The sequence below is a fragment of the Aquarana catesbeiana genome, linkage group LG03 (genome assembly GCF_042186555.1).
Source record: "Aquarana catesbeiana isolate 2022-GZ linkage group LG03, ASM4218655v1, whole genome shotgun sequence".
NCBI lineage: Eukaryota > Metazoa > Chordata > Amphibia > Anura > Ranidae > Aquarana > Aquarana catesbeiana.
This window is the reverse complement of record NC_133326.1, coordinates 517,437,236-517,463,010: the sequence shown is the minus strand read 5'-3', so window position 1 is coordinate 517,463,010 and position 25,775 is coordinate 517,437,236. Positions and strand designations below refer to the sequence as shown.

The window sequence follows — 25,775 nt, the reverse complement described above, 5'->3', positions numbered from 1 at the left end:
ATTTTGGTTCCAGGCATTAAAGCCGCTTTTGATTGTAGCAATAACCGGGCCTAAGAATGTTTGTGTTATTGTGTGGCATGTAAAATAGATGATTTTCCTTGAAAAGCCTTGCTGAAATTTAGCTCTGAAGTTTGAAGTCGGAGAATCAAGCATTTCCTGTATTTGACTATAGCATTTGTTTAGCCACAAAGGAGTGTTACATGAGAGTGAGAGAAATATGAAGGCTAGCATTGCCGAGCTTCTCTTTTGAAAATGCTAGTTCCCTGGTTAGTTATTGGTATAGCAACTGTAAAAATAGCCTATTGCATTAGGGTGTGCAACCCAAAGCTCAAACACACACGTGTGTGTGTGTGTGTGTGTGTGTGTGTGTGTGTGTGTGTGTGGTGTGTATATATATATATATATATATATATATATATATATATATATATATATATATATAAAATTTTAAAATGTATTAATGTATTTTAATTTGTATTTTAAAATATATTAACACATGGATGGTGTCAGTAAGGCAGTGAACGGTGTCAGAAGGTCATTGGACATATCAGTAGAGCAGTGGACGTGTCAGTAGAGCAAAAGTTGGTGTCAGTAGGGCAGTGGATGGTGTCAGTCAGTAGATTTATGGACAGTGTCAGTAGGGCAGTGGACTTCATCAATAGGGCATAGGACAGTGTCAGTAGAGCAATGGATGGTGTCAGTAGGGCAGAGGACAGTGTCAGTAGGGCAGGGGACAGTAGCAGTAGTTTTTTTATTATTATTATTATTTACAATTTTATTATTTGTATTATTCTTAATATTATTTTTACATTTACATTTTTTTAGGAGCCCCCTCGGGGGGCTGTGGTGAAATATCAGGGGTCTAAACAGACCCCTGATGTCTCACTTTTGAGAAAAAGGAAGGGACTGAGGACAGAGAGTCCCCAATACCCTTCTCTGCAGCCCCAGCTGCACTGGACAATGAATGAATTGGAAGTGCTCTGTGCTGCTTCCTGTTCATTCACAAACAGAAACATAGTAAACACAGTTTACTATGCTTCAGTCGTGTACACAGTGAATGATTGATATTGATTTCCTATGAACGGGATAATTACATATAAGTACGATTAAATAGCAGGTGATTCTGGTGACAATGTTTTGTAATGTAACATTTAAAAATAACACAGTAAAGGTGAAAGCTGGCTACCAGGGGAGTGAGGTATAAGGTAAGTATATCACTTTATTTATCATCCCCTAGGTAGAATGAGCAGTTTGTGGTAAAAGGTTTTTAAGCTTTAAAGGTAATTCAGCTTTAAAGGTAAAAGGTAATTCAGCTTTAAAGGTAAAAAGTAATTAAGCTTGTAAGATGCTTTTTGACTGGTCCTCCTTAAGTACTATTCTACCTCTTAGGTACTACACTTATGCCGCGTACACACGGTAGGACTTTTCATCTACAATAGTCCAACGGATGCCGACGGACTAAAGCCAGGTGACACTTCGATCGTGTGTGGGCTTCCCCGGACTTTCAGCGGACTTTTCCAGCCGAAAATCTGATGGACTTTAGATTTGAAACATGCTTCAAATCTTTACGTCGTAACTACGCCGGACCCAGAAATCCGCTCGTCTGTATGCTGGTCCGATGGCTATCAACTTCCTTATTTTAGTCCGGTGTACGCCATCACGTACGAATCCGTCTGACTTTTGTGTGATCGTATGTAGGCAAGTCCGTTCGTTATAAAGTCTGCCGCAAGTCCGCCAAAAGTCCGTCGAAAGTCTTTTGTAGCCGAAAAGTCCGACCGTGTGTACGCAGTATTAGAGTTTGTTCTTTGTGTTTCTGAATACCTTTAGCATGAAAACAGTACATCATTTTTATCAGAAAATATTCTTCTTATTTTTAAATCAGTGCTGTCTTATTAAATATTAGCAATTTTAAAAAAAAATTAAAAATTGTAGGCATATTCAATAAAATCCAGTAAGTAAGCACAAACTGAAGTGCTGGTCGCTTTTTGGAGCACCCTGATGCCTACAGTTGAATAGTATTATAAAGGTTTTTTTTTTTTATGACTTCACTAACTTTCCTCTTTTTCTGTTTGCAGGCTATTATCTATGAAGGGCAGGATAAGAATCCAGAAATGTGTCGGGTCCTACTTACACACGAGATCATGTGCAGGTATAGTTTGGAATAAACAGTTACAAAATCTTGCTTGTGGAGCACTCGAAAGTAGTAGACTCAATCTCATGTTTGACCTCATATTATGGGATAAAGCAAATGTCCTTTTTTTTTGCAAAATCTCTTCATTGCCTTATCCCACCTCAAACAATCAATTCTTGCCCCAAAATTAGGGGTATGTGAAAAATAGAGCTTTTATTCCCTTTAATTTTTGGCATATATAAGGATATTTTTGTAAAATTTTGGCAATTATCCTACATGCATTAGAGCCACTCAATCACTCAAGGATTACTCAATCACCCTTTACACACACTGGACCTGTTCTTGTGCCAAAAAAGTGTCCCCAAATTAACATGATCATTTTACTCCTTTTTCAAAAAAAAAAAAGGTTGTAAACAAAAAACTAAAATAAAAAACTAAAACAAATACATAATATGCTGCCAATAGAAATAATAATTTTCAAGTCCACCATAATCAGCCACACTGGGCAATGATAAAAGCTACAGAAGGTAAAGGGTTCCTCCTAGGTAAAAAGATTGAGAGAGACTGATTTAGACTGAAATGTGTATGATTAGCTTAAAGGAGATTGTATAGAAATTGTACAATCAGATTGTAATGTAATTGAGGTGACTTAATTAGTACAAAATCTGGTGGCTATGGGTTAGGTCACTCATACATAATTTAATGATAAAGATGCTATACATCAGCCTTGCTGGCACATACACAGCTGCGGTATGGACAGACAGGAATGGCTGTGATTGATAGGCACTCAGCGCTCCCTCCTACACACACTCCTACACCCACACTGATACATTTATATTCTCTCACTGGGGTGGTTTACCCTGTTTATCTTCCTATCAGGTTACTATACTGATGGTATGGATTTTTCCCTTTTTAAATACAATGCAGCGTAAAAAAAAAAAAAAATGAAATAAATAAAAATCCGCAGCTCTCAGCAGGGGAATTATGAAGCCGTTGAAGGCAAATTATGTTATTTGTACAGTATACTTTAGACAGAAAAGCCATATTTAAAATGTCAGGCAGCTAACGCTGGAGATTACCATTTTCCGCGCTGCCTACGGACTGGTAAGAGATGCTGTTTATTTACTTGGCGGCTGGGCATTAAACAAAGCTGCCGCTGGGGCGCGGGCACAATTATTTGTTTAACTCCTTCAGCCCCAGGATAGAAAGGTCAATCCACAGCATATATCAGATACAGGCAGATGGAATACTGTTTGTTGTTTAAAGAAGAATTACAGAAAGAAAATACATCAGAGGTAAATCTAACATTATGTAATATCAGATTATTTACTGCTTGTCTTTTTTCTTTTTTTTTTCTTTTGAATTTAAAATTTTGTAGTAGGATTATTTAAAGAGGACCTAAATAAAGCTTCATATTTGGGTCATCCTTAATATTTGTAGAAAAAAGTTTGCTGGGATATTTACCTATAACCAAGGTTGTCTACCTCCAATGACATGCGGCCCACTTCTTCAAGGACATATCCTTGTTACAGTGGTGGCCCAGGATAGGCTCTGTGGCAATGGCACTAACTGTGGTATGGTGGTCCAAATGATTTCAAAGGTCATTAAAGCCTGGATGCTCAGGTCAAATTTATCAGCATCCGTATGCATTGGTGAATTTTACAGCTAATTGGCTTATCTAAATCATTTTCACATTTGTTTTTAAGTGAAGGTAAATTGGGTATCTGGCACTCCAGGAGGCAATGCCCTTAGTTTGTAATAATGTACATTTGATTAGTCAGTCCTTAGGTAAAAACAAAGTTGAACCAAGGTAAGGGGGTGATTTAGAAAGAGGCAGTCATCCTCAGAGTGTGTCCAGCAACTCTGCAAAATATATAAAATAAACGGGGGGGGGGGGGCACCTCTCTAAGTGTGGTATTAAAACAGGGGTTTTAATACTACACCATTTGTTGCACAAGATTTAAAACACTTACAAGATATAAGTGGGAGTCATGCTCATCATAAGTATGTAGTCCTGGCAGTTCTACTGCGTCCCATAGGCTCCTTGCACAATCCAGGTAGCTGGGAAAGGTTCTGGTGTGATGTTGTGCTGAATAGCTGTACATTCAGGAAAACCAGGAAGTAATCAGCTCCATGCTGTCCAGCTTGAATCGGAAGAGGAAATGATGTCACCAGCAGGGGGGTGGGAGAAAGGGGTTAGGACTGTTTCTATGGAATAAAAGGCTACACGCTCGGAGCTCACAGCTCCTTCTACTGGCCTATATATCTTGTAAGTGTTTTTAATCTTGTGCAATAAATGATACTGTTTTAATACTAGACTTAGAGAGGAGCTCCCCCCCACCTTGTTTCTTTTATACATTTGTTTTTAAGGACACAAAAGGATTTTATTTGGCACACTGTTTCTCTCTCTCTCTCACATTAAGCTTGCATGTGATCACTATGTCATAGTTGATATGGTGATCACAAGATCAGAAATCACTCTTGATTGTTAGCGGGGGCCAAAGCTGTTAGTGACAGCCAGATTTGATAGGCGGCAGCTGCACAAAGTGACAGCCACTAGCTGTCAAGGCAACGGCATTTGTTAAGATATCCTCAACACAGGGCATGATGCTGAGGAACATACTGCTTTTTGAGTGTGAAGGGGTAAACAGAAGGCAAGTCAATCAGTAAACTGGTAGTGCTATCTGGGGAAATACTGCAGTAGAGTCAGAAAAGCAATTATTTACCTTAATATAGTTAATTAAGCTGCCATTGCCGACTTCTCAGAATGCTAGTTGCCTGGCTGTCGTATCGATGCTGTAGCTTTAAGACATTAATTTTCTAAGGAAAGCATTTTCAGGTCCGTCCAAGTAGATCTTAGGATAACTTAAAGATACTGTATGTTACCCATCTTGATAGGATAGAAGTCTAAGGAGTAATAGCGGAACTACTTACCTTTCCTGAACAAAATGGTTTCTGTTAAATCTTCTTGGAGGACTGGAGTTCAAAGTTGGTCATTGAGCAAATCTGGCTGAACACCGTGGGGTTGATTTACTAAAACTGGAGAGTGCAAAATCTGGTGCAGCCATGCACGGTAGCCAATCAGTTTCTAACTTCAGCTTTTTCAATTTAGCTTTGACAAAGAAAAAAAAAACTGGAAGCTGACTGGTTTCTATGCCAAACTGCACCAGATTTTGCTCTCTCCAGTTTTACTGCAAAAAAATTGTATCTTCCAGTTGGCTGAGATTACGTGACTTGGTCACATGAATAACTGCTTGTGGGAATTTAAAGTGGCATTTTCTCAATCAAATGTATTTCGGCCCTTTCATTTCCCTTTATGTATCCATGTCAGCAAGACTTGTTTGTTATAATAGCTCCCAATTACTTGATTTTTGATTATTTACTTGTATTCTCAAAGTCATTATTGGGTTCAGTGTTGAGTTGTAATGCTGTCCAATCTTCTGCCTGAACTCAGAACCTATAATTATTATTACAGGTACTTATATAGCACCATTAATTTACACAGTGCTTTACATATGTATGATACATTCACATCAGTCCCTGCCCTCAAGGAGCTTACAATCTAAGGTCTCTAACTCACATTCATACATATGCATATTAGGGCCAATTTAGACAGGATCCAATTAACCTACCAGCATGTCTTTGGATTGTGGGAGGAAACTGGAGTACCCGGAGGAAATCCATGCAGGCAGAGGGAGAACATGCAAACTCCAGGCAGGTAGTGTTATGGTTGGGACTCGAACCGGCAACCCTAGTGCTGTTGGGCGTAAGTGCTAGCTAGTGCGCTGGCTGCATGTTCAAAAAATACTTTATTCGTAAAACAAAGGTACTGCCAGGATACATGGAAGAAAACAAAAGCCTTTAATTATTGACAGTTTACTTTCCTCCAGCAGCAGGTTTTCAGCTCCATGCTCAGGTAGGAAACAGGTCAGCTTCCATGGGGGCCTTAAGTCTAAAGCTGGAATGGCAAAGAGAGAATACAAGTGAATAACAGCAAATGTAGCATTCATGAGGGATAAGTCTGTACTGTTTTAACAAATAATGAGTGGAGATTCAGACTCTTACAACATACCTATTGCTAAATTGTTTTCTTTAAGTACCCATTATAGGTTGACTTTATTTGTTAGAGCTCCTAAAAAACATCAGAATTTAAGCCCTTTTTTCCATTTCTTTGTGATTCATAAAATATTACATGTAGATGATATGATTAATCCTTAATCCCCAGTATTCCCAGGTATGGCAGGGTAGAATTAGTTCTGGGTGGGGAATTTACCCCTCCACCTTTAGAACACATGAAGCGTGTTAGCACAATACCATAGTAGACTGGAAGTGCTGATTTTGCATAAGAGGTGCAAATGGAGCTTTGGTTATAAGCATAAAATTAGAGCCTGCTCACCATTCATCAGCTCACCTAATTACTATGCACGGCCATTTGCCATATGGTGTGAGAGACAGCTTGCTTCCCCTCGGTCGAAATTCCCTTTAACCAGACATGAAATAGTGAAAGCCCTCCGTTTGGAAATAGCATGCTTTAGAGATTTAATCCCCAAACAACTTTCTGCAGGGGCTTTCTGTCAAGACTAACAGTGCAATAAAGCTTTGCATTTATGTGACAAAAGGAGTAAATTTATGGGGCATTAAAACAATCGTGTGGCTAGTGCACTGAATTCAGATGCCGAGCAGCTTCTGGGCATTAGACAATTGGCTAGTCAAGAATTAACAGGTAAAGAGCATCTAAGGGTTCGATGGCTGTATATTTATTTTCTGTTGCCTATATTTAATTCAACATAATTTATAAACACTTAGTTTTTATTCACATTCATGGATAAATGAGGTACCATTTCAGGAACTTACATTTACCAATACACAGCTGACTTCTTGTCCATTGATCCTAAGCAAAAAACTGTTATTTATTAAAGCTGAACTCCAGGAAGATGTACATGACAGATACTGATGCAGACCTGTATCTATTTTTTCATTGATAAATGTATTTTTGTTAAATGCATACAGCACAAGTACCCTCATTTTATTTGGTATTAGCCCCCCACCATCTACTGGACAGCAGAGCACAGGCTGGGATGAGTTGAACAGCCAATTCTTCTGCTTTCACCATCCAGTGACAGTCCGGGAAAGGGACAGGGCCTGCAAATGTTACTTGTAACAACCTGTTGAATCGCCAAATTTTGTCTCCAGATTTTTAATGACGTTTCAGGGAAAGTGGCATTCCCTTATAACTAGCCTCACAGTTTGAAAGATAATTTGTGCTGTCTGTCTTACCAGTTTCCTGGAGAGTAGAGATGAACTAACAGCTTAATCCAAGCCTGTTTCTCCCACAAAAATCCACACCAGACCCTTATCTAAGCATGCAGTCTGGCTGGCTAGAAAGGGGGGGGGTCAAGGGTATTCCCAGAACAACTTGTCTGTATTTTTATGAGTAAAGGGCCTCCCTACCACAACCCTGTCCTGGTGGTTCTGGGGGTCTGCAGGTTTATGAGAATCTGGAAGTTCCTTAAAAATAAGGGTGCCCTCTAATCATTCACAAAAAGTGGAAAGTACATAAAACCAGACAAGAAACTAGCAGTAGGGTCCCAGTCAGAAGATTTTCCCTCTATTCCATTTCTGATGACAACCCACAATTTGTAATTTCCTTTCACTTTCAAGCTCGATGATAATGGTAAACAGGGTGAATAGAAAAGGTGAATCTCCCTAACAGGGGCCCTATAGAGCAATAAAAACCCGATGGGTGTTCTGGTAAAAAAATGTGCCTTCCTAATTCCTTGGTTATACTTTAATTTTGCTGCAGAGTGAAATTAGCAATAACTACAAACACAGTGCAGACATTTAGAGAACATTTGCCAAATGACTCTGAATATCAGGTTGTCTTTTATTGACTTACACAGTAATGATCATGATTTAAGTGTATTCCCTGAGCACCGCTGAGTTCCCTGTACAATAACACGGTTTTCCACAAACTCATGTACCACATATGGGGAAGCCATGTAGAAATTGTCTGCATTGTGTCAGGCACTGACGACAGTCATAAAGGTGGCTTTGTCAGGCTCTGCAGGGCTCTTTGTGCCATTGCCCCAACTGGTAGGAGGTGGCTCAGGTCAAGAACAGTATTTCTGTTTGCAGAATGCAGTCCAGTAATGTTTCAGTGTTACATGTAACTGTGTCCTTGACAAAGGCAGCCATCTTGTTAACAGATCAGATTACCAGATGATGTCACTGTGGCCTGTACCAATTAGAATGTGACTTGCCTGCTAGCGTGGTTTAAATGAAACGAATGCAGAAATCTTATTGCTTGCTGTGGGTTAAAATGCATTGGTGAATTGTCTGCTTTATATCAGAGACATCCTACTGTCTAATTATCTGATGCTTAAAGGGTTGCTTGACAGAAAAATATTGTATTGGATAACTCTAATGCATCTATATAACCCAAAAGCACGAAAAAAGGACAGGTATTCTGAAAAATGGTAGTTAAACAGTCTCTTAGTAAATGTTGTTCTTGTGAGAGCAGCAAAACTGGTTTATGACATTGTAAGAGCAGCCACAGTTTTTCTTAATTGCAGTGGATCTCTCTGTAATAAATCTGTCCTTTTAGAGCAGTCAGAGTTACCTTGACCTATGGGCGTTGAGTCCTTCTTAGTGTCCAGCAGTAGCTTTTACCCAGCTTCTCTGTGACACCCTTTTGCAAGAAGACTTCTCGAAAGCCCAACCACCTCCAGAGATCCATTACAAAAGGCAGCTTAAAGCTGAACTTCACTCAAAAAAAGTGAAGAACCCTCTACATAGAGAGTCAAGCTAAGATTTTTAGTTGTATACAGACATGGACAAATCTCCGGTTGGAACACCATATAAAGACCGATAATCCTAGACCCTATCCCATCATCATCCCTTCCCCACCCTCAGCCGCTTTAACAAATTCTCCCCTCCACTCCCTTTTTTCCTCTTACTCTTCTTTTTCCAGAAACATCAGATATCGGTATCAGGTGACAGGGTAGAAGGCACACCTGTACAATAATTCCAACCCCTCGCGCCTCACACCTGGGATGTTCAAATTGAGGATAGGTTCAGGGTAATGAATGAAAAATGTGATGTTGAATACATGGGCAGGCAGGGCTTTCATACAGTGGATGACAACATCATATACATGCTCCAATTAGGAGTGAAGGCTTCTCAGCTGGAGAGTACTGAGAGGTTGTAATGCACTGAACTTTGCTTACAAGACAACCTGAAAATTGTTCACCTTTATGTTATGTACCTACATTGTTGTGAAAATACTAAAGTTACTTCTTTTATTTTGACGTCTTTGTACTCCATACTATAAAAAAAATGAAGTACCTCTCATTCTCTTACTCCCTCAGCCTGTAAATGAGTTGCAGGGTTTTTTTTATTTTTTGGGGAGGATACTTTTATTTGTCAGTACCCGCTCCCACTTCCTTGTCAATTCTACCAGCTCTCCTTCCCACCCACAAACTTGTGACACATCTCTGTGCAGACAAAGCCCCCTCGGTTTAGACTCCCCCCCCCCCCCACATACTTGCCAAGTCTGCCAGAAGACACCTGTTTGAAGGGGTATGGCTGTTAGGCTAACCCTACTTGTATAGATTTTGCTTGTTCAGCCCACAGGCTGAATGAGAGAAATCAAATAGATTCTTCAATCCATACTAATCAGCTACTATTCAAGCCAACTATGGTTAGCTCTACTCCTCTATGCCCTTTAAGCCACATAGCATTTGGGAGCCAGGAAGTGTGCTTCTTCAAAAAGATTTTAAAGCAATCTGTTCCAAGCAAAAAAAAATCTGAAAAAAATAAGTCATAACACATGGTGGTACAGGACTATAAAGAGAAAAAATGTTAGTGGTTGCAAAGGATTTTAAAGGTTCCTTACCTGTAATGAAGTATGCTCCACATTGTGAAGGCAGTTGGATCATGTAGAACTCTTCTGTACAATGATGACAGGTCCTCTTCTTGCTGCTGAACTTACAGAGCTGAGGGAGTTATTAGCTCCAAGCCTTCTGTGAAGCTGCAGTGAACAAGCTACTTACTGGCACCCGCTACCTCCTCCCTCCTCCTCCATTTTCCATTGGAAAATTTTTTTTTGATAGTGAACACTGCATATAACATGATCTCTCAACGGGGATGAATCGCAGGATTTGCTCCCCCATTCATTGATTGTGTTACATGCAGTGTACAGTATCAAACAGGGGAGGAGGAAAGAAGGAGGCGGGTCCCCATCAGGATCCTGTTCATTGGAGCTTCACAGAAGACTAGGAACTATTACCACCCTCAGCGTGGGAAATTCAGAGACAGGAAGAGGACCTGTCACAACAGCACAGAATATTTCTACAGCAGGCAGCAGCCTGCCTGATGCACTTTATTACATGCAAGTTAAGTCACTTTAGCTTTAGGGAAGGAAGCAATGCTGTGAGGGTAGGAGCAGAAACTTTAAGATGCCTGGTCTCCATCAGATGTGTTACATCAGTTGGTATGAGAAAAAAATACAGATTCATTGTAATACATTATTTACAAATAGGCCTGCTTTGAGAATTGTTTCACAGGAGCCAATTTGTAATTTATTATTATTTGCCCTTTAAGTCATCAAGGCCCCATCCAAAATGCAGAGAAATGTAAAAGCTCTGAGTTTTTCAAGGAAAATGTGCTCATTTACCTGTGCCGTTTGGAGGCTTAATAAGCTAGCAGCTGTGCTGGAAGAGGTTAGCGCAAGTAATTAGCCCCCATGCGGCCCAAACCTGTTCTCTGACACTGGTTCTAGATCGCTGCAATCCTGTTACTGCTGCAGCAATTTGAATTTGCTGTCTTAATGTGGCTTATTTGTTAACATGGCTGTATTACTAAAACACTGTATTTTCCACCTCTACAGCCGCTGCTGTGATAAGAAGAGTTGCGGGAACAGGAATGAGACTCCCTCCGATCCAGTGATTATTGACAGGTTGGAATTGTTTTTAAGTCTATTATTTATTCTAAATATCATTACAATGAAACACCTGTCGTGTGCGACTTCTCCTGTACACGTGAAAGCAGTAGTGGCATTTTGGTACAGTACAATGCATAGGCATCGGGAAGGAAAGCAGTCAAGCATAGGGCACCTTCCCTACCCTCGACCGCATCTGCTCCATTATTTCACATATAATTTAATTGCTTCTCAAACTCTGTAAAGACTACCTAAAGGGACACTAATATACTTAAAGTACAATTTAATTTATGCTTTGGTCCTCATGCACACTGGATGTTAAAAATGCAATTTTTAGGCGTGTTTGACTTTTTTTGTGCCTCTAAACGCCCCTCAATTTTAGTCTATGCATCCATCCATAGAGGCAGGTAAAAATCCACTGCCAGCACATTCGGGAGCATCAGAGTTTTGGCAGAAAAAAAGCTTGGCGCGGCTAAATTTGTGGAAACATGTCTAAATGCACATTAATATATATGAAATAATATTATGAATATATTATTCATATTAAATAATATTATTAATAATTCATAATTATAAATATTAAATAATATTAAATCAATTATTATTCTGGCCAATGAAATTAATTAACGCCCAAGCACTTGAAGCACATAAACGTGCCTAAACGTGTTTACAAAAACATGGCTTTAGATGTGTTTTGGATGCTGCTTTTCTCCTGCCAGGAAACTTGCGTTCAAGAGAGCTGGGCAAATGCCCAGTGAGCATGACGACTTAAACATGTTTTCCTCTACCATATCAGCAAGTCCACTTTAATAATTATATATCTGCAGCATATTTATTTCATATCTACAAATATGATAGCTTAATATGTTTTCTTAAAGCGACACTCCCATTTTACCTATTTATTAAATTACTGATTTAAGGGGGACACCAAGCAACCCCCCCCCCCCCCCCAAAAAAATCTGGGCGGTATAAATAAAATAGTCAATATAAAAAAAATTAAAAATCAGCACGGAGCCTTGACTTTCTATGAACCTGCTGTATCCCTTGTGCTGTTGGCTCCTGGAGTCCTTGAAATCTTTATCCTCAGACCCACCTACCCCCGCCGCTGTAATTTTCTGGTGCAGCCGGGGGTGGGGGGGGGGGGTTATTAGAACTGAGGGAGTGGTGACAGTTACTTACTTATTATGAGTGCCTGACTATGCTTGCGCTTTCTGCCCAGCTCCACCATTCATAGAAGCCATACCATATTAATTGAATCTGCCCGTCCTTGATTCATAGATTAGGTTTCATTCATAGATGTCTGTAAATAAAAACAATGACACAGTTTTTGACAAGTTCTTTAATTAAAAAAAAAAATACAAAGAATGTCCTGTGATGTACAGTACCTATGGTCAATCACATCATCCAGCGATGCAAATCCATGTCAATCACAATACTCACCGCCTGTCAAAAGAAAAATCTGACCAACTGCCGACACATCTCTGCTCCAGTCGTCTCACTCCCTCCAAATGACAGGTCTGATGACAGCTGTTATAAACAAAGGGGCAGGGTCTTCTGGGTGATGTCATTGACCATATAAGGAACACAGACAGACAATTGAAACATAAAATGGTCAAATCATGTCCTTTCTTATTCAAGACTTTATGTTCTAGACCCCGCTACATAGTTTGTAGAAATGGTAGTCCTACTACAGTAAATTGTATTAAAATATCAATATGCATATTAATTAGGATTATATGGGCTAAATGTTAGCAACACAGTCTGTTTAAAATGTGCATGTTTGTTATAACACTGCTGCTTTTATTGTGTATGTGAAGTGCACCTGTTACATAACAACTAAGGAACAGACAGCCATGAAGTTGGGTGAATCAGTCTCTAAAACAATGCAGGGACCTGGCTATGGCAAATTAAGGCATTGGAATATATTTTGAAAACTTTAAAATCATCAAACATAATGGCTTGTACCACATTGTGTGACAGTTGCTTGCAAGAGTTGTGCAATACATGGTTTAGCCCACAGCCATTGCAATGGATCTCATAACTGCAGTAATCATATGTATGTCAACCTTGGTAAAAATTCGATTTTTTTTTTTTTTTTTTTTATGTGTGGCTTTTGGTCTTTCACTTATCATTGCCTTCTTAGTGATTTATGTTGTACATTGATAATCACTTTAATGGAGCCTCCGCTTATTACAGTCACTAATATTCAAAGTATTTTTTTTATTTGATATGTGCCCAAAAATGCTCTCATATCAACCCAGCATGAAAAGAAATTAAAATGTTTTTCCTTAAAGACAGGCAGTTGGAATGTTGCAATATCACTCTTTATCTGCTAGGGATATGTCTACATTTTATTGGTTTTGATTTGCGCCCAGTACACAATTCCTTTCCTATATCAGATAAAATATACATTTTGATATTTAAGCCGTGTTTGGACTAGTTTATATGAAGAGTCAAAAGAGTCTCAAAGTTTTTATGTAGGTGAAGCAAAGGATGGTAATAATATATGATAACTTCAGTTAACGACGGAAATTTAAAGACACTCTGTCACATAAGGAAAACTGCAAAGAGAAACTCCTTTTGCCCATGCAGTAGAATGCATCTCAGATGCTGGGAAAAAGTCCTCCAAAGTCTTCTGTGAAACCAACACTTCCAGAAATGTCAAATTCCTGTGTCCTGTGTGACACTCAATGGCTCTTTCTGTTAACCTCCATGTCATTACGATGTGATGTAGTGACATGGAGGTCAACTGGAGGAACCAGTGAGAGCTGTAGGGGATCTATCAAATCCACACTCCTGGAAGTGTCAGTTGCCCAGTATACTTCAGGGGACTATTTCTCAGCATTGAATCTGCTTTCAGCGTTACTATCAGGAGGAGAGGTTACTATTCCGATTCTTCTTTAGAGGCATATTCTTTGCTCAAGTTCTACTTATGTGACAGAGCCTCTTAAAGCTTAAATCAAAAACTTTTTTCATTTTTGGATACAGTGCTGAAGGTTTAGAAGATTTGCACTCTCTATTCATCATGGTAACCACTGTCACCAAGTTAGGAAGTGAAGGAATATCCAAAATTTGATGTTTCAACAAGAACAGGAAAAGATGTTAATGTCTTCTGATAATACTTGTTCAAATAAAAACTGCCTAAAAAAAGAATTTCTCTTATTTTAGAGAGATTTTTTCTTACTTCCCATTGTGTCTCTGAGACACGAAATTAAGAAATCCCCCCCCCCCCAAAGGGACACAGACAGCAAAAGTTAAAAAAGAAACTGTACAGGAGTTTTAACCATTCCGTATGCTATCCGAAATGAAAAAAAGTTTTGGCTTTAATGAAAGTGGGGTTTTGAAACAATGAATTATACTGTTCAGTTGATTACTTTCTGAATGGGATGAATACATTTTTGTATTTGTTATTTTTTATTTTTTTATTCATATGGTATTTGTGTATTTTTGTGATACGTTAACTGTTGAATGTGTGCTGTATGTATCTTTATTGTAGACCTGATCAGCATGGGTGATTGAATATTGTGATTAATTGCAGCGATGGCTCTTTTTTTGAGACTCCAGGAGGTTGTTATGCTATATTTTATATAATAATCTCAAAGTAATCTAACAAAAGTATATAAAATAAGGTAAAAATAGTCTCCTGAATCCATAATTATTCATCTGGCCCAATTTGAGTGCATTGTGGTAATTAATAACGACGGCTGCTTTCCTCAAAGAGACAAAACTGGATAAGTTGCGCCCATGCGCAAGATCAAACATTTAAAAAAATTTTTTAAAACTCTATCATTGATCACAGAAGGTCATGGCAACGTTATCTGTGACATTTACACTTAATTAGAGATCACTGTGTTATTTTACTTGCAGGAAGAATATCCAGTAAATTATTTGTGTTAAATTGGTTACATTTGATTTTACACTAAAATTTTACCTTCCTTTGTACAATTAAGTTGTTACAATATTTTTGTAGACAGCAGCTAGCTGATTATGTTATTTTCACAGGAAGCAGGTAGCTACGCTTGAGTATTCCTGGTTATTAAAGAAAAATAAGACAGCTTGCAAGTGAATTTACATTTTTTTTCCTAGTTGCCACTTTGAATTAAACTTTGGCAATTAGTTAGCAACCTACTGACGTTGGCAACTCTTTCCCTAAAAAAATATATGTTGTAAATGAGCTTGTGAACCTCTAGATAGGTGCGTTCGTGCTCGGAATATGTTAAAAAGTGAAACGAAATGTGGGCCTTTCCTGAAGGGTTTTTTTTTTTTTTTTTACGTTCTTTTTCCAATGGCCTTGCTGGGTTATGGAATTTGTCTGTCAGCAAGTAGGAATGCCTTGTGCAAGGCTCTAATCTGTGAAAGAATCCCTGGAGGAAATGGTTTCAAATGGAAACAGAATTAGTTTACCCTTGTTTAAAGAAATGAGTTTATGGGCTTATTCCAACAGGGAAAAAAGGAAAAGTTAAGTACCACAAGTAAAAATTGGACAAATTTAAAAGTTGTGAGTATTTTGCTTGCACCTAAAACCCATAACGAGTTTTCCTTCAAATTATGCATGTCATGTTTGAATATGTCTTTATCAAAAAACTTAAAAAAAAAAAAAAAAAAAATGAAAGTACTTGTTTCACTAATTTTAAGGACCTAAAGCTGAACTCCAGGCACATAAAGTTCCATTTAATGTATTTCTCAATAGTCTCAATGGATATACATTCACTGTGCGTGCATCAAATGACTTTACAAATACAGCGTAGTGGTAACAAGTAACAGTGACATCATCATTGTACTGTACATAGCCTGGGTGGAGAGCAGAGCTGTGGGAGGGACCCAGCAGGTCCAACCACTACAGACTGTCTGCAGAAAACTACAGGAGGTGTGGAGATAAGACCAATCATCCTACACAAGGAGAGAGAACACCAGTGACGGGTCTTTTTTTACAGAAAGCTCCTGCAGAGCAGCCCTGATCCTCCTCTTCTTGGGTCCCTTGCTGGCGCTCTTGGCACTTCCCTCCTGCCGAGTTCCCCCAGAGCAAGGATCTTGAAATGGGGGCACCAAATTAGGCTTGTTCCCAAGCCGCTGCTCTGTGTGTCCATTCACACACAAAGCCGTGGCTCAGCCCTTCCCCCTCTCTCTCTTCATTTGCTCACTGGCTGTGATTGACAGAAGCGGGAGCCAATGGCTCAGCCAATGAGAAAGGAGAGCCTCTGGAGGGCTGAGGCTTTCTTGCACATCGCCGGATTGAGATGAGGCTCAGGTAAGTATTATGGGTGGCTGCTGCACAGAGAAGGTTTTTTACCGTCATGCAAAAAAAACTGAGCCTTTAGAAACACTGAACAAAGATTTTTTTAAATGTGTAGCAATATCAGGCTTACTAAATAAAAAAGGTGCATGTACAGTAATCTGGTAACCAATCTGAATGCCCGTGACTCATGGAAAATTATATTTGATTTATTACTTGGGATTACTGAATATTATTATTATACAGGATTTATATAGTGGCAACAGTTTGTGCAGCTCTTTACAATCTAAAGGCTGACAGTACAACTACAATACAATAAAATACAAGAGGGTTAAGAGGACCCTGCTTATAAGAGCTTACATACAATACGGTGGGGCAAGTGCTACAAAAGGTACAAACTGTGAGGGATGAGCTGATGGAAGTTGTTAGGTGGAGGCGGGATAGGCTTCCCCGAAGAGAGGAATTTTCAGGGATCTCCTAAAGGTGGTCAGAGTGGGAGATAGCCGAACAGTTTGAGGTAAGGAATCCCAGAGGATGCGAGAGGCTCTGGAGAAGTCCTGGAGATGAGCATGGGAGGAGGAGGCAAGAAAGCAAGAGATCTTGGGCGGACAGGAGAAGATGGTTTGGGTGATATTTTGAGACAAGATTAGTGATGTAGCTCGGGGCCTAGTTCTGTTTGGCTTGTATGTTTTTGTTAGTTTTTTTTATTTAGTTTGCTGGGGAATAGTAAGCCAGTGGAGAGATTGGCAGAGAGGGCTGGCAGTTGGTAAGGTAGATGGGTCTGGCAACAGCATTCATGATAGACTGAAGGGGATATAGCCTAAGGTAGGCCCAAGAGAAGGAGGGTTGCGACAGTCATGGTGAGCGATAAAAAGGAAGTGAATGAGTAGCTTGGTGGTTTCATTAGGTAAAAAAGAGTGAATTTTAGAGATGTTATGGAGGTGAAGTCTACAAGCTTTTGACAGTGATTGGATTTGGGGCTAAAAGGACAGGCCAGAGTCTAGGATTACACCTAGTATCCTGGTGTGAGGGATGCGACTGATAGTGGTATTATTGATCTTGATGGAAAAGAGGGAGGCAATATTATCAGCTCGGTTTTAGAAAGATTTAGTTTAAGGAAGTGGTGTGACATCCATGCTGATATATCAGCTAGTAAATGAAGCCAGCCAAAGGGTTTAAATCTCGGCTGGTTCAGCAACGACTGGTCGAGATTCGAGCCATCTATGGGCAGGCTGATTGTACCCAAGTCGATCCATCAACCAGCATGTTGGATTTTTTTTTTTTTGATTATTAGTAAATCAGCCCCACTGTGTGATTATATTGTACCTTTTTCCTTAGAGTTGCAATGGGCAGGAAAACGTCAACTCAGCAGTGGTGTAATTAGTGCAGCTCAGTTTTTTTTTCCAAAGTATTGTTTTACGTGGTTTATATTTCAGCCACCACAAATGTTGCTGTTTTCTTTTTTGTCCCTTTAGAGCACAAAAAATTAAGGTTTGTCTAGAGACATGAAAAACAATGTGAAGTAGCAAAAATATATTAATGTCTTTGGCAATCTATCTATCTATCTATCTATCTATCTATCTATCTATCTATCTATCTATCTATCTATCTATCTATCTATATGTAATATTTTTTTTTTTTTTGCTAATTTGCAATGACTAACTGATCTGTCATCAATGGTTTTAGTTTTGCAGTCTATATTTTACCTTGCAGCACATTTTCCACGTATTGCTTCCGTCCTGCGCTTGTTTATTATTTTTTCCCTTCTCCAGCCTTCCTCCTATTCCTCCGGCCAGTTAATAGTTCCTGTATCAGGCTTTTTCTTGCCTTTTAGTTATGTTTTACGTAATTGGATATCTCGCCGTCTTACTGTCCTGTTCTCATTACTGAACACTGTGAATTAACCCTCCTCTGAGTGTAGCAAGTGCACAGTGCATTAACGAGGACTGACAGTAAATAGGCATGGATCACTAGGGCGTGAAATTGTTACTTTTTAAGTTATGCCACTTCTTATACCAGTAGCAAAAAGAATCAGCTTGTTAATTTTATAGCCTTTTATATTTCTGGTGTTTTTATCATAATGATCTCATGACCATTAGCACACTTTTTATTTTTTTTGGACATGGTAACATCTGACGAGCAAATGAGCATTGGTGTCATACTTCACTCCTAAGGTGGCGAATATCCTTTAATTGGTAATACATTTGTAACAATACTTATATGCTGACATATAGTAGAAAATGTACAGTATCTATTCATGCAATGTATACAGCTAAACCGATCATGCTTTATTACAGGTAATTGGTATTACATTTTCTTCTGCCTTACGGCTGAAATAAAGCATTCACAAATATTGACTTGTTATCTTTCAAGGTTATGAAACAGAGGCAGTAAAAACCCTATTTATTAAATTCGCCTATTTCACAGATTTTTCTGAGCTATAGCAGTTTAGTTTACCAGCTTTAATTTGTTCTATATTTCCTCTACAAGACAGATAGATTCTAGATCAATAATTTGAAGAAAATATGTAATGGCTGGAGACATAGGAGTTAATTTACTAAAAGTGAATAGACTGTATACTTTGAAAGGGAATTTGCACTTTGCAAGAGAATTTTATTTTTAGCTTAGTGAATAAGATGAAGCTCTGCTGATCCATCGTCCAATCATGTGCAAGCAAATATACTGTTTATTTTTATTTTCCTTGATTATGTATTCCTTGCAAAGTGAATTTTTACCACATTCACTAGGCTAGGGAAAATGTCCTTGCAAAATTAACAATCTATATACCTTAGTTAAATTAATCCCATAACATATAGGAATATTGTTGTTATAGTGTAAGTTCAATCTTACAAAAAAAGCACATTGTGCTGTCCCATATGCGTAAACCATACCATGCTAATTTTATCTTCTAGCCAGGGCTCCCTGTCTTTTTAAACAATAAAGTACACAATGGCATTAAGAGGAAACTTCTTAAAATCTTATGCAGCCAGCAATGACTCCATTCTGAGTTATTGGAGGGACACAGCAGTTGTGGGACCAGCGCTCCCTAGTCCTTTTCTTTTGGGGCACACATGCCAAACATGTACTGTCTTCTGTCACCAATGATGAGCTCAGCACTTGCGACAGAAAAGAGTACACACTACTCAAGAGCAACCCAAAAAAACAGGACAAGGCCTCCCATGGCACAAGGGGGCACTAGTCCTAACGGCTGCTCAGTCACTATAAAGGCCTGAAATGAAGCCATCGCTGTCTGCAGAATATTTTAAGAATCTTCTTCTATGTGCGGTTGTGGTCTTCATTGTTTAAACAGAAAGGAATCACTGGGTGGTAGGTAGGTTTGGCATACGACACTCCTTTACACAGTTGGGACACCACTGTGTGATTTTTTTTGTAAGAAGAACCTATACTTTAAAACTAAATTCCAGGCAGTCATGTACTATAAATTCACAGATGAATTGCATAGATATATACTGTGTTATCTGGCTTCATAATTATATCCTGGCACTTCTGTGGTTCAATTGTGGCAGACAACACAATTAGGAGGGTGACACCACTTTCTGTCTAATGCCCCGTACACACGGTCGGATTTTCCGACAGAAAATGTATGATAGGACCTTGTTGTCGGAAATTCCAACCGTGTGTAGGCTCCATCACACATTTTCCATCGGATTTTCCGACACACAAAGTTTGAGAGCAGGATATAAAATTTTCCGACAATTTCCGATCGGAAATTCCGATCGTGTGTACACAAATCCGACGGACAAAGTGCCACGAATGCTCAGAATAAATAAAGAGATGAAAGCTATTGGCCACTGCCCCATTTATAGTCCCGACGTACGTGTTTTACGTCACCGCATTTAGAACGATCGGATTTTCTGACAACTTTGTGTGACCGTGTGTATGCAAGACAAGTTTGAGCCAACATCCGTCGGAAAAAATCCTAGGATTTTGTTGTCGGAATGTCCGAACAAAGTCCGACCGTGTGTACACGGCATTAGAGTAATGGGAGACAGTGGTGTAATTGACCTACATGCAGTTTGCTGATTGGACAATGAAAGAACAGTTCAGTTAACACACTGATAATTCTCATTCCCTCTCCTCCTGTCAACATGTTTCTGTTAGTGTACATGCATGCAGCAGTGCTAGATTGGCAATTAGTGCAGCTCATCCCTCTCTCAGTCTGAGCGCTGCTATACAAAGGATGATAAAGGCTGATATAAAGACATACATAGATACTTATGCTAGCTGCACATAAAAAGGAAAACACGACTCCAATAAAATAGCTCATATCAACCAGGAGTTTCGCTTTAAATGTATTTCAAGCATTACTAGAAAATAACACATTTTGCTTTTAAAAAATCAATACTTGGTTTTGTTTGAGGCAGCTCTGTAACTTGTAGAGGGCATTTAAAACAGGGTTTATCATGTGTGACTAAAGCAAGGTTTCCAATGATGTCAGAGGTGCACCTACAGTAAAACCCACAAGACGAGTAGGTGTTATCATTTACACAAAGCTCAGCTGACAAACTTCCCTACAAAAGAACTCATCTTAATCATTTCTAGACTAGGAATATGTAAATGGGAACATATTGCTCCACTGGTCAATTGTCATCATGTTTTGTATATTATGATGTCTTTCTTTCAGTGTGAGGCAACAAGTAACATCAGCCAGTTAATTGCGAATATTATTCAAGGAATTTTACAAGTTTTGTAAGTGTAAAGTCCTGGTCTGGGTCTTTCATTCTGATCCTTGCTTTTCTAAGTGGATCACTGGCTAGGAACGCAATCAATAAAGTCAGGAAAGACTAAACTACCCTCCCACACGCTTCAAACTTTAAGAAATTTACCTTAATCTGAGTTTTATATTAAATGTTTATCTATCGTATCTAGATGGATTAAGGCTTTTGACATGAACTATAGCAGGAATGTAATCTCTTACTAAATCATCTAAACTGCTCGACTTCTGAGCTCGACCTGAGTACTACTGTCCTGTACATCTGTGTTTCCCGGTAAACCCTGGTACATACTAGTAATTTATGTTTTTGTTCAACCTAGCAAAACTGAAGAACTCAGGAGGAGCTGCTGTACCAACTAGCCGATGTTAGTATAGTGATCTCCCCTACTGAGCTCTTGTGTTTTGACAGGGGGACCTCTGCCAGAACATACCGAGCAGCGTTCTCAGCCATTGCTTGAGTTCGCTGATCGAGTGCCAATTGGCAGACCTTTCTCAGTAAAACCCCTTCCTGTCAGACTGGCTGCCATACACAGGGGCTAAATGTCAGCCATTTTCTTTTGAACCAGGCCGATGCTGCCCAATATTCGGCCCTTAAGGCTCGGTGTTGTGTAAAAATCGACTGAAGGGAAATCCCAGTGCGCAGTGATGAGAATCCTGGGCATAAATAATCAAAGGGTTGGGATTAGGTGTTCCCAGTATCCGGTCACTAGCAATCAGTGTATTTTATACACAGAGTTGGCCGGTTATACTCAATGCCAGAATGAAGGAAATGCCTGGACAGGCTGATTCCCTTATGTATTGTATGCCTTACGACCAAATGCTTTTGGACACTTGGTTATCACATCTACACTATATGCCCAAAACCCACCCTCCCCCTTAAACTACTGAGGAAAAGTTTTTCCAGTGGAGGGCACGGTAATGCTTCAGCATACAAACATGCTTTAGACAGTTATACGTTTCCATCCTTGAGGCAACAGCTTGGGGAAAGTCCTTTCTGTTCCAGCATGACTGTATTACTGTACAAATAACCAGATCCATAAAGACATGATTTGACCAGCTTGGTGAGGACTTGGAGGAACTTGAGTGGCCTGTACAGAGTGTTGATCCGAACCCTACAAATTCCCACAAACACATTCCAAACTGTTGTGGAAAGCCTTCCCAGAAGAGTGGAGACTGTAATAGCTTCAAAGCGGAAGAGGGGCTACTGCATAATAATTGTCCATGTTTTGACATGTGGTGTCCAACAAGCTCCTATAGATGTAATGGAAGGGTAAGCTTTCAATAGAAGCTGTGAGGCTCTAAATCCTAAAGCTATCATTGATAACTTGTTTTTAAAGGTGCAAATGCCAGGGCTGTTGTGCCAGGACTGTCTTCTCTACCTATGCTGTCACTGGGCTGATTTCCTAAAAAACGAGTGCACAATAAAGTGAATTTGTGCTTAGGTTAGTCAATAATTAAAGCTCTGTTTATTTCAATCATCCAATTATATGCAATCACAAAATCTAATTTTTTAAGTTTCCCTTGCAAGGTTTGTTATTTTAAATATATAAAGTTTCTCATCATGCAGCTACAGTATTCACTTATGCCAATAACCTTGTTTTCCTTTAGCAATAACCTTTCCATCTTTATGCATTGTCTGGGTCAGTGACTCATAAGATAGTAAAAACAGGACAACGATTAATGCACTATACCTTTAAAACAGTGGCAGTAGTAGTTCCATATTACTTTTTTGCTTGGTTCCCCCCAATTATCAGAGCACTAATAGCTCCAATATACTCTACCAGGATGAAAGCTATAATTTAATTGAATCAATAATACAGGTATTAGGTTGAACAGGATGTTGTAGATAAACCTTCGGGTGCACACATGAAACTGCTACTTCTATTGTGGCATAAAAGGAGGAACAGATACTGTATAATAAGGTGAATAATCAGGGTATGACACAACAAGCAAGACGTAAACAAGACCATTGTCTTACAGTCACAATTTAAAGGAGATCTATAGTCATAGTATACACTTTCATTTTATTATAACAACTTCTAAATACAATACAAAAATTGTAAATACAATACAAACTGTAGTTAATTTTGACAAACTAATGGAATCTTCCTTCATGTTGTGAGTTCTGCCTGCTGGCCATCTCTTTCCATATCCCATGGTACCTTGCTGCCTGCAAGCAGTGATTCCTGTACAGACTCCGCCTCTTGAAACTCCTCATCTCAGCACCTCTGTGGTTCAGAAGGCAGGTTCTGTGAAATGTGACACAGCAGTGCCTACTCACAGGGCATAGTGACTTGTGGCTACATGTAACAGAATTCCAGGCGGTAAATGTATGGAGATCTTCACAAAGCAAGCATATACACTTCAAGATCATTCAGCCATTCAGATTAATAGGAGTAGGGTAGAAATAATTGAAATACAATTTGGTAACGAACATGGGGTCAATTCACTAACATTTACTGCATGCGATAACGCAGTCACGTAACTCATTTGCATAAATTATCACATGCAGTGAATTAAGTCCAATTCATATAAAAAAAATAAATGATTATGCAGTATTTACAGCAAAATGAAAAAAGTGCCGGTACATATCGTATAAAAAGCTCCAAATATAAGTAAAAAAGTCCAATTGACAAACGGTATCACATGTGCTCTTCTTTGACAAATAGCTGGTTGCTAAGGAGGGGGCCGGCCAGTTCCCTGCTGACAGCTGAATGTAAAAAAAATATGCCTATAGTTAAAAATAGTGAAAAAAATGGTGTGGGGTCCCCCTCAAAATCCACACCAGACCCTTATCTGAGCATGCAGGCTGTCAGTTCAGGAAAGGGGAGGACGAGCAAGCGCCCCCCCCCCCCCTCTCCTGAACCATATCAGGCCACATGCCCTCAACATGGGGGGGGTGCTTTAGGGCAGGGGGGCTCTGCCATGTTGATGGGGACAAGGGCCTCATCCCCACAACCCTGGCTGGCGATTGTGGGGGTCTGCGAGCAGGGGGCTTATTTAACAAGGGAGCCCCAAGATCCCGCCCCCCCACGTGAATGAGTATGTACCTCTACCCATTCACTAAAAAAGTGTCAAAAAGTAATAAAAACACAGACATTTTTTGACAATTTATTAAAAAATAAAAAAACAGTGTCCCCCTATGTAAATCTAACATCAATCATGATGCCCGCACACCGCCGGAACCCGAAAAACAAAGCTCTGCTCGCGAGGACAGCTGGCCCCGAATGCCTCCTCCGGCGTTTGACAGTTCCTATATAGGTAAGGGGGGGGCGCCTGGCAATGACACCTGGTGGTACCGCCCCCTCATGACGTCACGGACTGGTGTATGCTGGGTCAGAGACGTCACGAGGGCGAAACTGTGTCCCCCGCTCATGATGTGCAAGCTTAGGGGATCCTACACCCAGCAACCATTTGCTTGTCAAAATCACTGCTTCTGTCAGCCTTGCAACAGAAGGAAGGCGCCCTCATTAACCATTGCGCCCAGGGCAGCCGACCATCACGCCCGCCCCCTGTCCCGGCTCTGGCCCCATGTCCCATGGTAATTATTTCTATTAATGTCATATTTAAAAACCCAGATGTCACAGTAATTTTCCCATAAATGCCACTCCGAAAAATACTCACGTGCAAAAGAGTTATCCTGTCATTGACAGTCAGCATGGTCTTGTACCAGGGTAACAATGCTTACATGCCACCCTTGTTCTTCCCATCATCATCCTCAAATTTAACATGCTTGTGTGTCACAGTTAATATTCCCATCACTGCCACAGTGAGCTTCTACATGTACCACCGTGATTATTTCTTTTTATCAGTGCCACAGTCAGAAGACACAGATGCCACAGTGATTGTTCCCACCAATGCCACAATGAAAATGCTCACATCTAAGGTGGTTATCCTCTTTGCCAGTCAGCATGATCTTATGCGAGGGTAACAATGCTTGTGTGCCAGCTTGTATATTTCCAGCATTATCAAACTGAAAATGCTTGTGTGCCAGCTTGTATGTTTCCAGCATTATCAATCTGAAAATGCTTGTGTGCCACAGTGACAGGGATTATTTCTTTCAGTGTCACAGTTAGAAGGCCCAGGTGCCATAGTAATTGTTCCCATTGATGCCACTGTGAAAATGCTCATTTGCTAAATGGTTATTCTGCCTGCCACTGTGAGCATGGTTTTGCTCCATGGTAATGGATTTTAAAGCAATCTCATAGGCAAATTTATTCTCCTAATGTCACAGTGAAAATGGCCATACGCCACAGTGATTATACCCAGAGAGTCACTGCTTTGGCACATAGCGAGATGACACATCACCTATCCTGTGTCTCAGATTGTCATTGTCCTCATACATACTCACTCGGGATGACACATCACCCATCCTGCATCCTACGTTGTTGTTGTCCTCATAATCCCTCGAAGTGCAGTACAGGGTTTGAAATGATCCAAGTACCTAATAGCACATTACCATCACTAGCTGTCTTGGCTGAAACATACATTTTCGGGCTTCGTTGTAAGCCCTGGTCGCTATTTTTGTATGTGCAAAGAGTGTCATGAGTATACCCAGAACCTTGCAGTCCTGATTTCTGAGAAAGGAAAATGCTGCCTAATGATCTCATGATATCATTTGAAAAGAGCTATTTCCGTGACACAAATTCACTACCCCCATTAAAAGCGAGAAGTTATTCCGAGCAGCAAATCATGGCTCCAAGAACGGGGGAGGAGAGTTTCTTCTTTTAAATTAAGT

General features: G+C 39.7%; 1 protein-coding gene across 4 annotated transcripts in view; it reads left to right on the top strand.

The window, feature by feature from the left end:
- EBF1 (EBF transcription factor 1) overlaps positions 1-25,775 on the top strand; it is a 465,753-nt gene that overhangs the window by 31,355 nt on the left and 408,623 nt on the right. For all 4 annotated transcript variants that reach the window (XM_073621181.1, XM_073621179.1, XM_073621180.1 and 1 more), the window contains exons 5-6: positions 2,076-2,149; positions 11,019-11,087. In XM_073621181.1, coding sequence (XP_073477282.1) covers positions 2,076-2,149; positions 11,019-11,087 — 143 coding nt within the window. The remainder of the gene's footprint in view (positions 1-2,075; positions 2,150-11,018; positions 11,088-25,775) is intronic.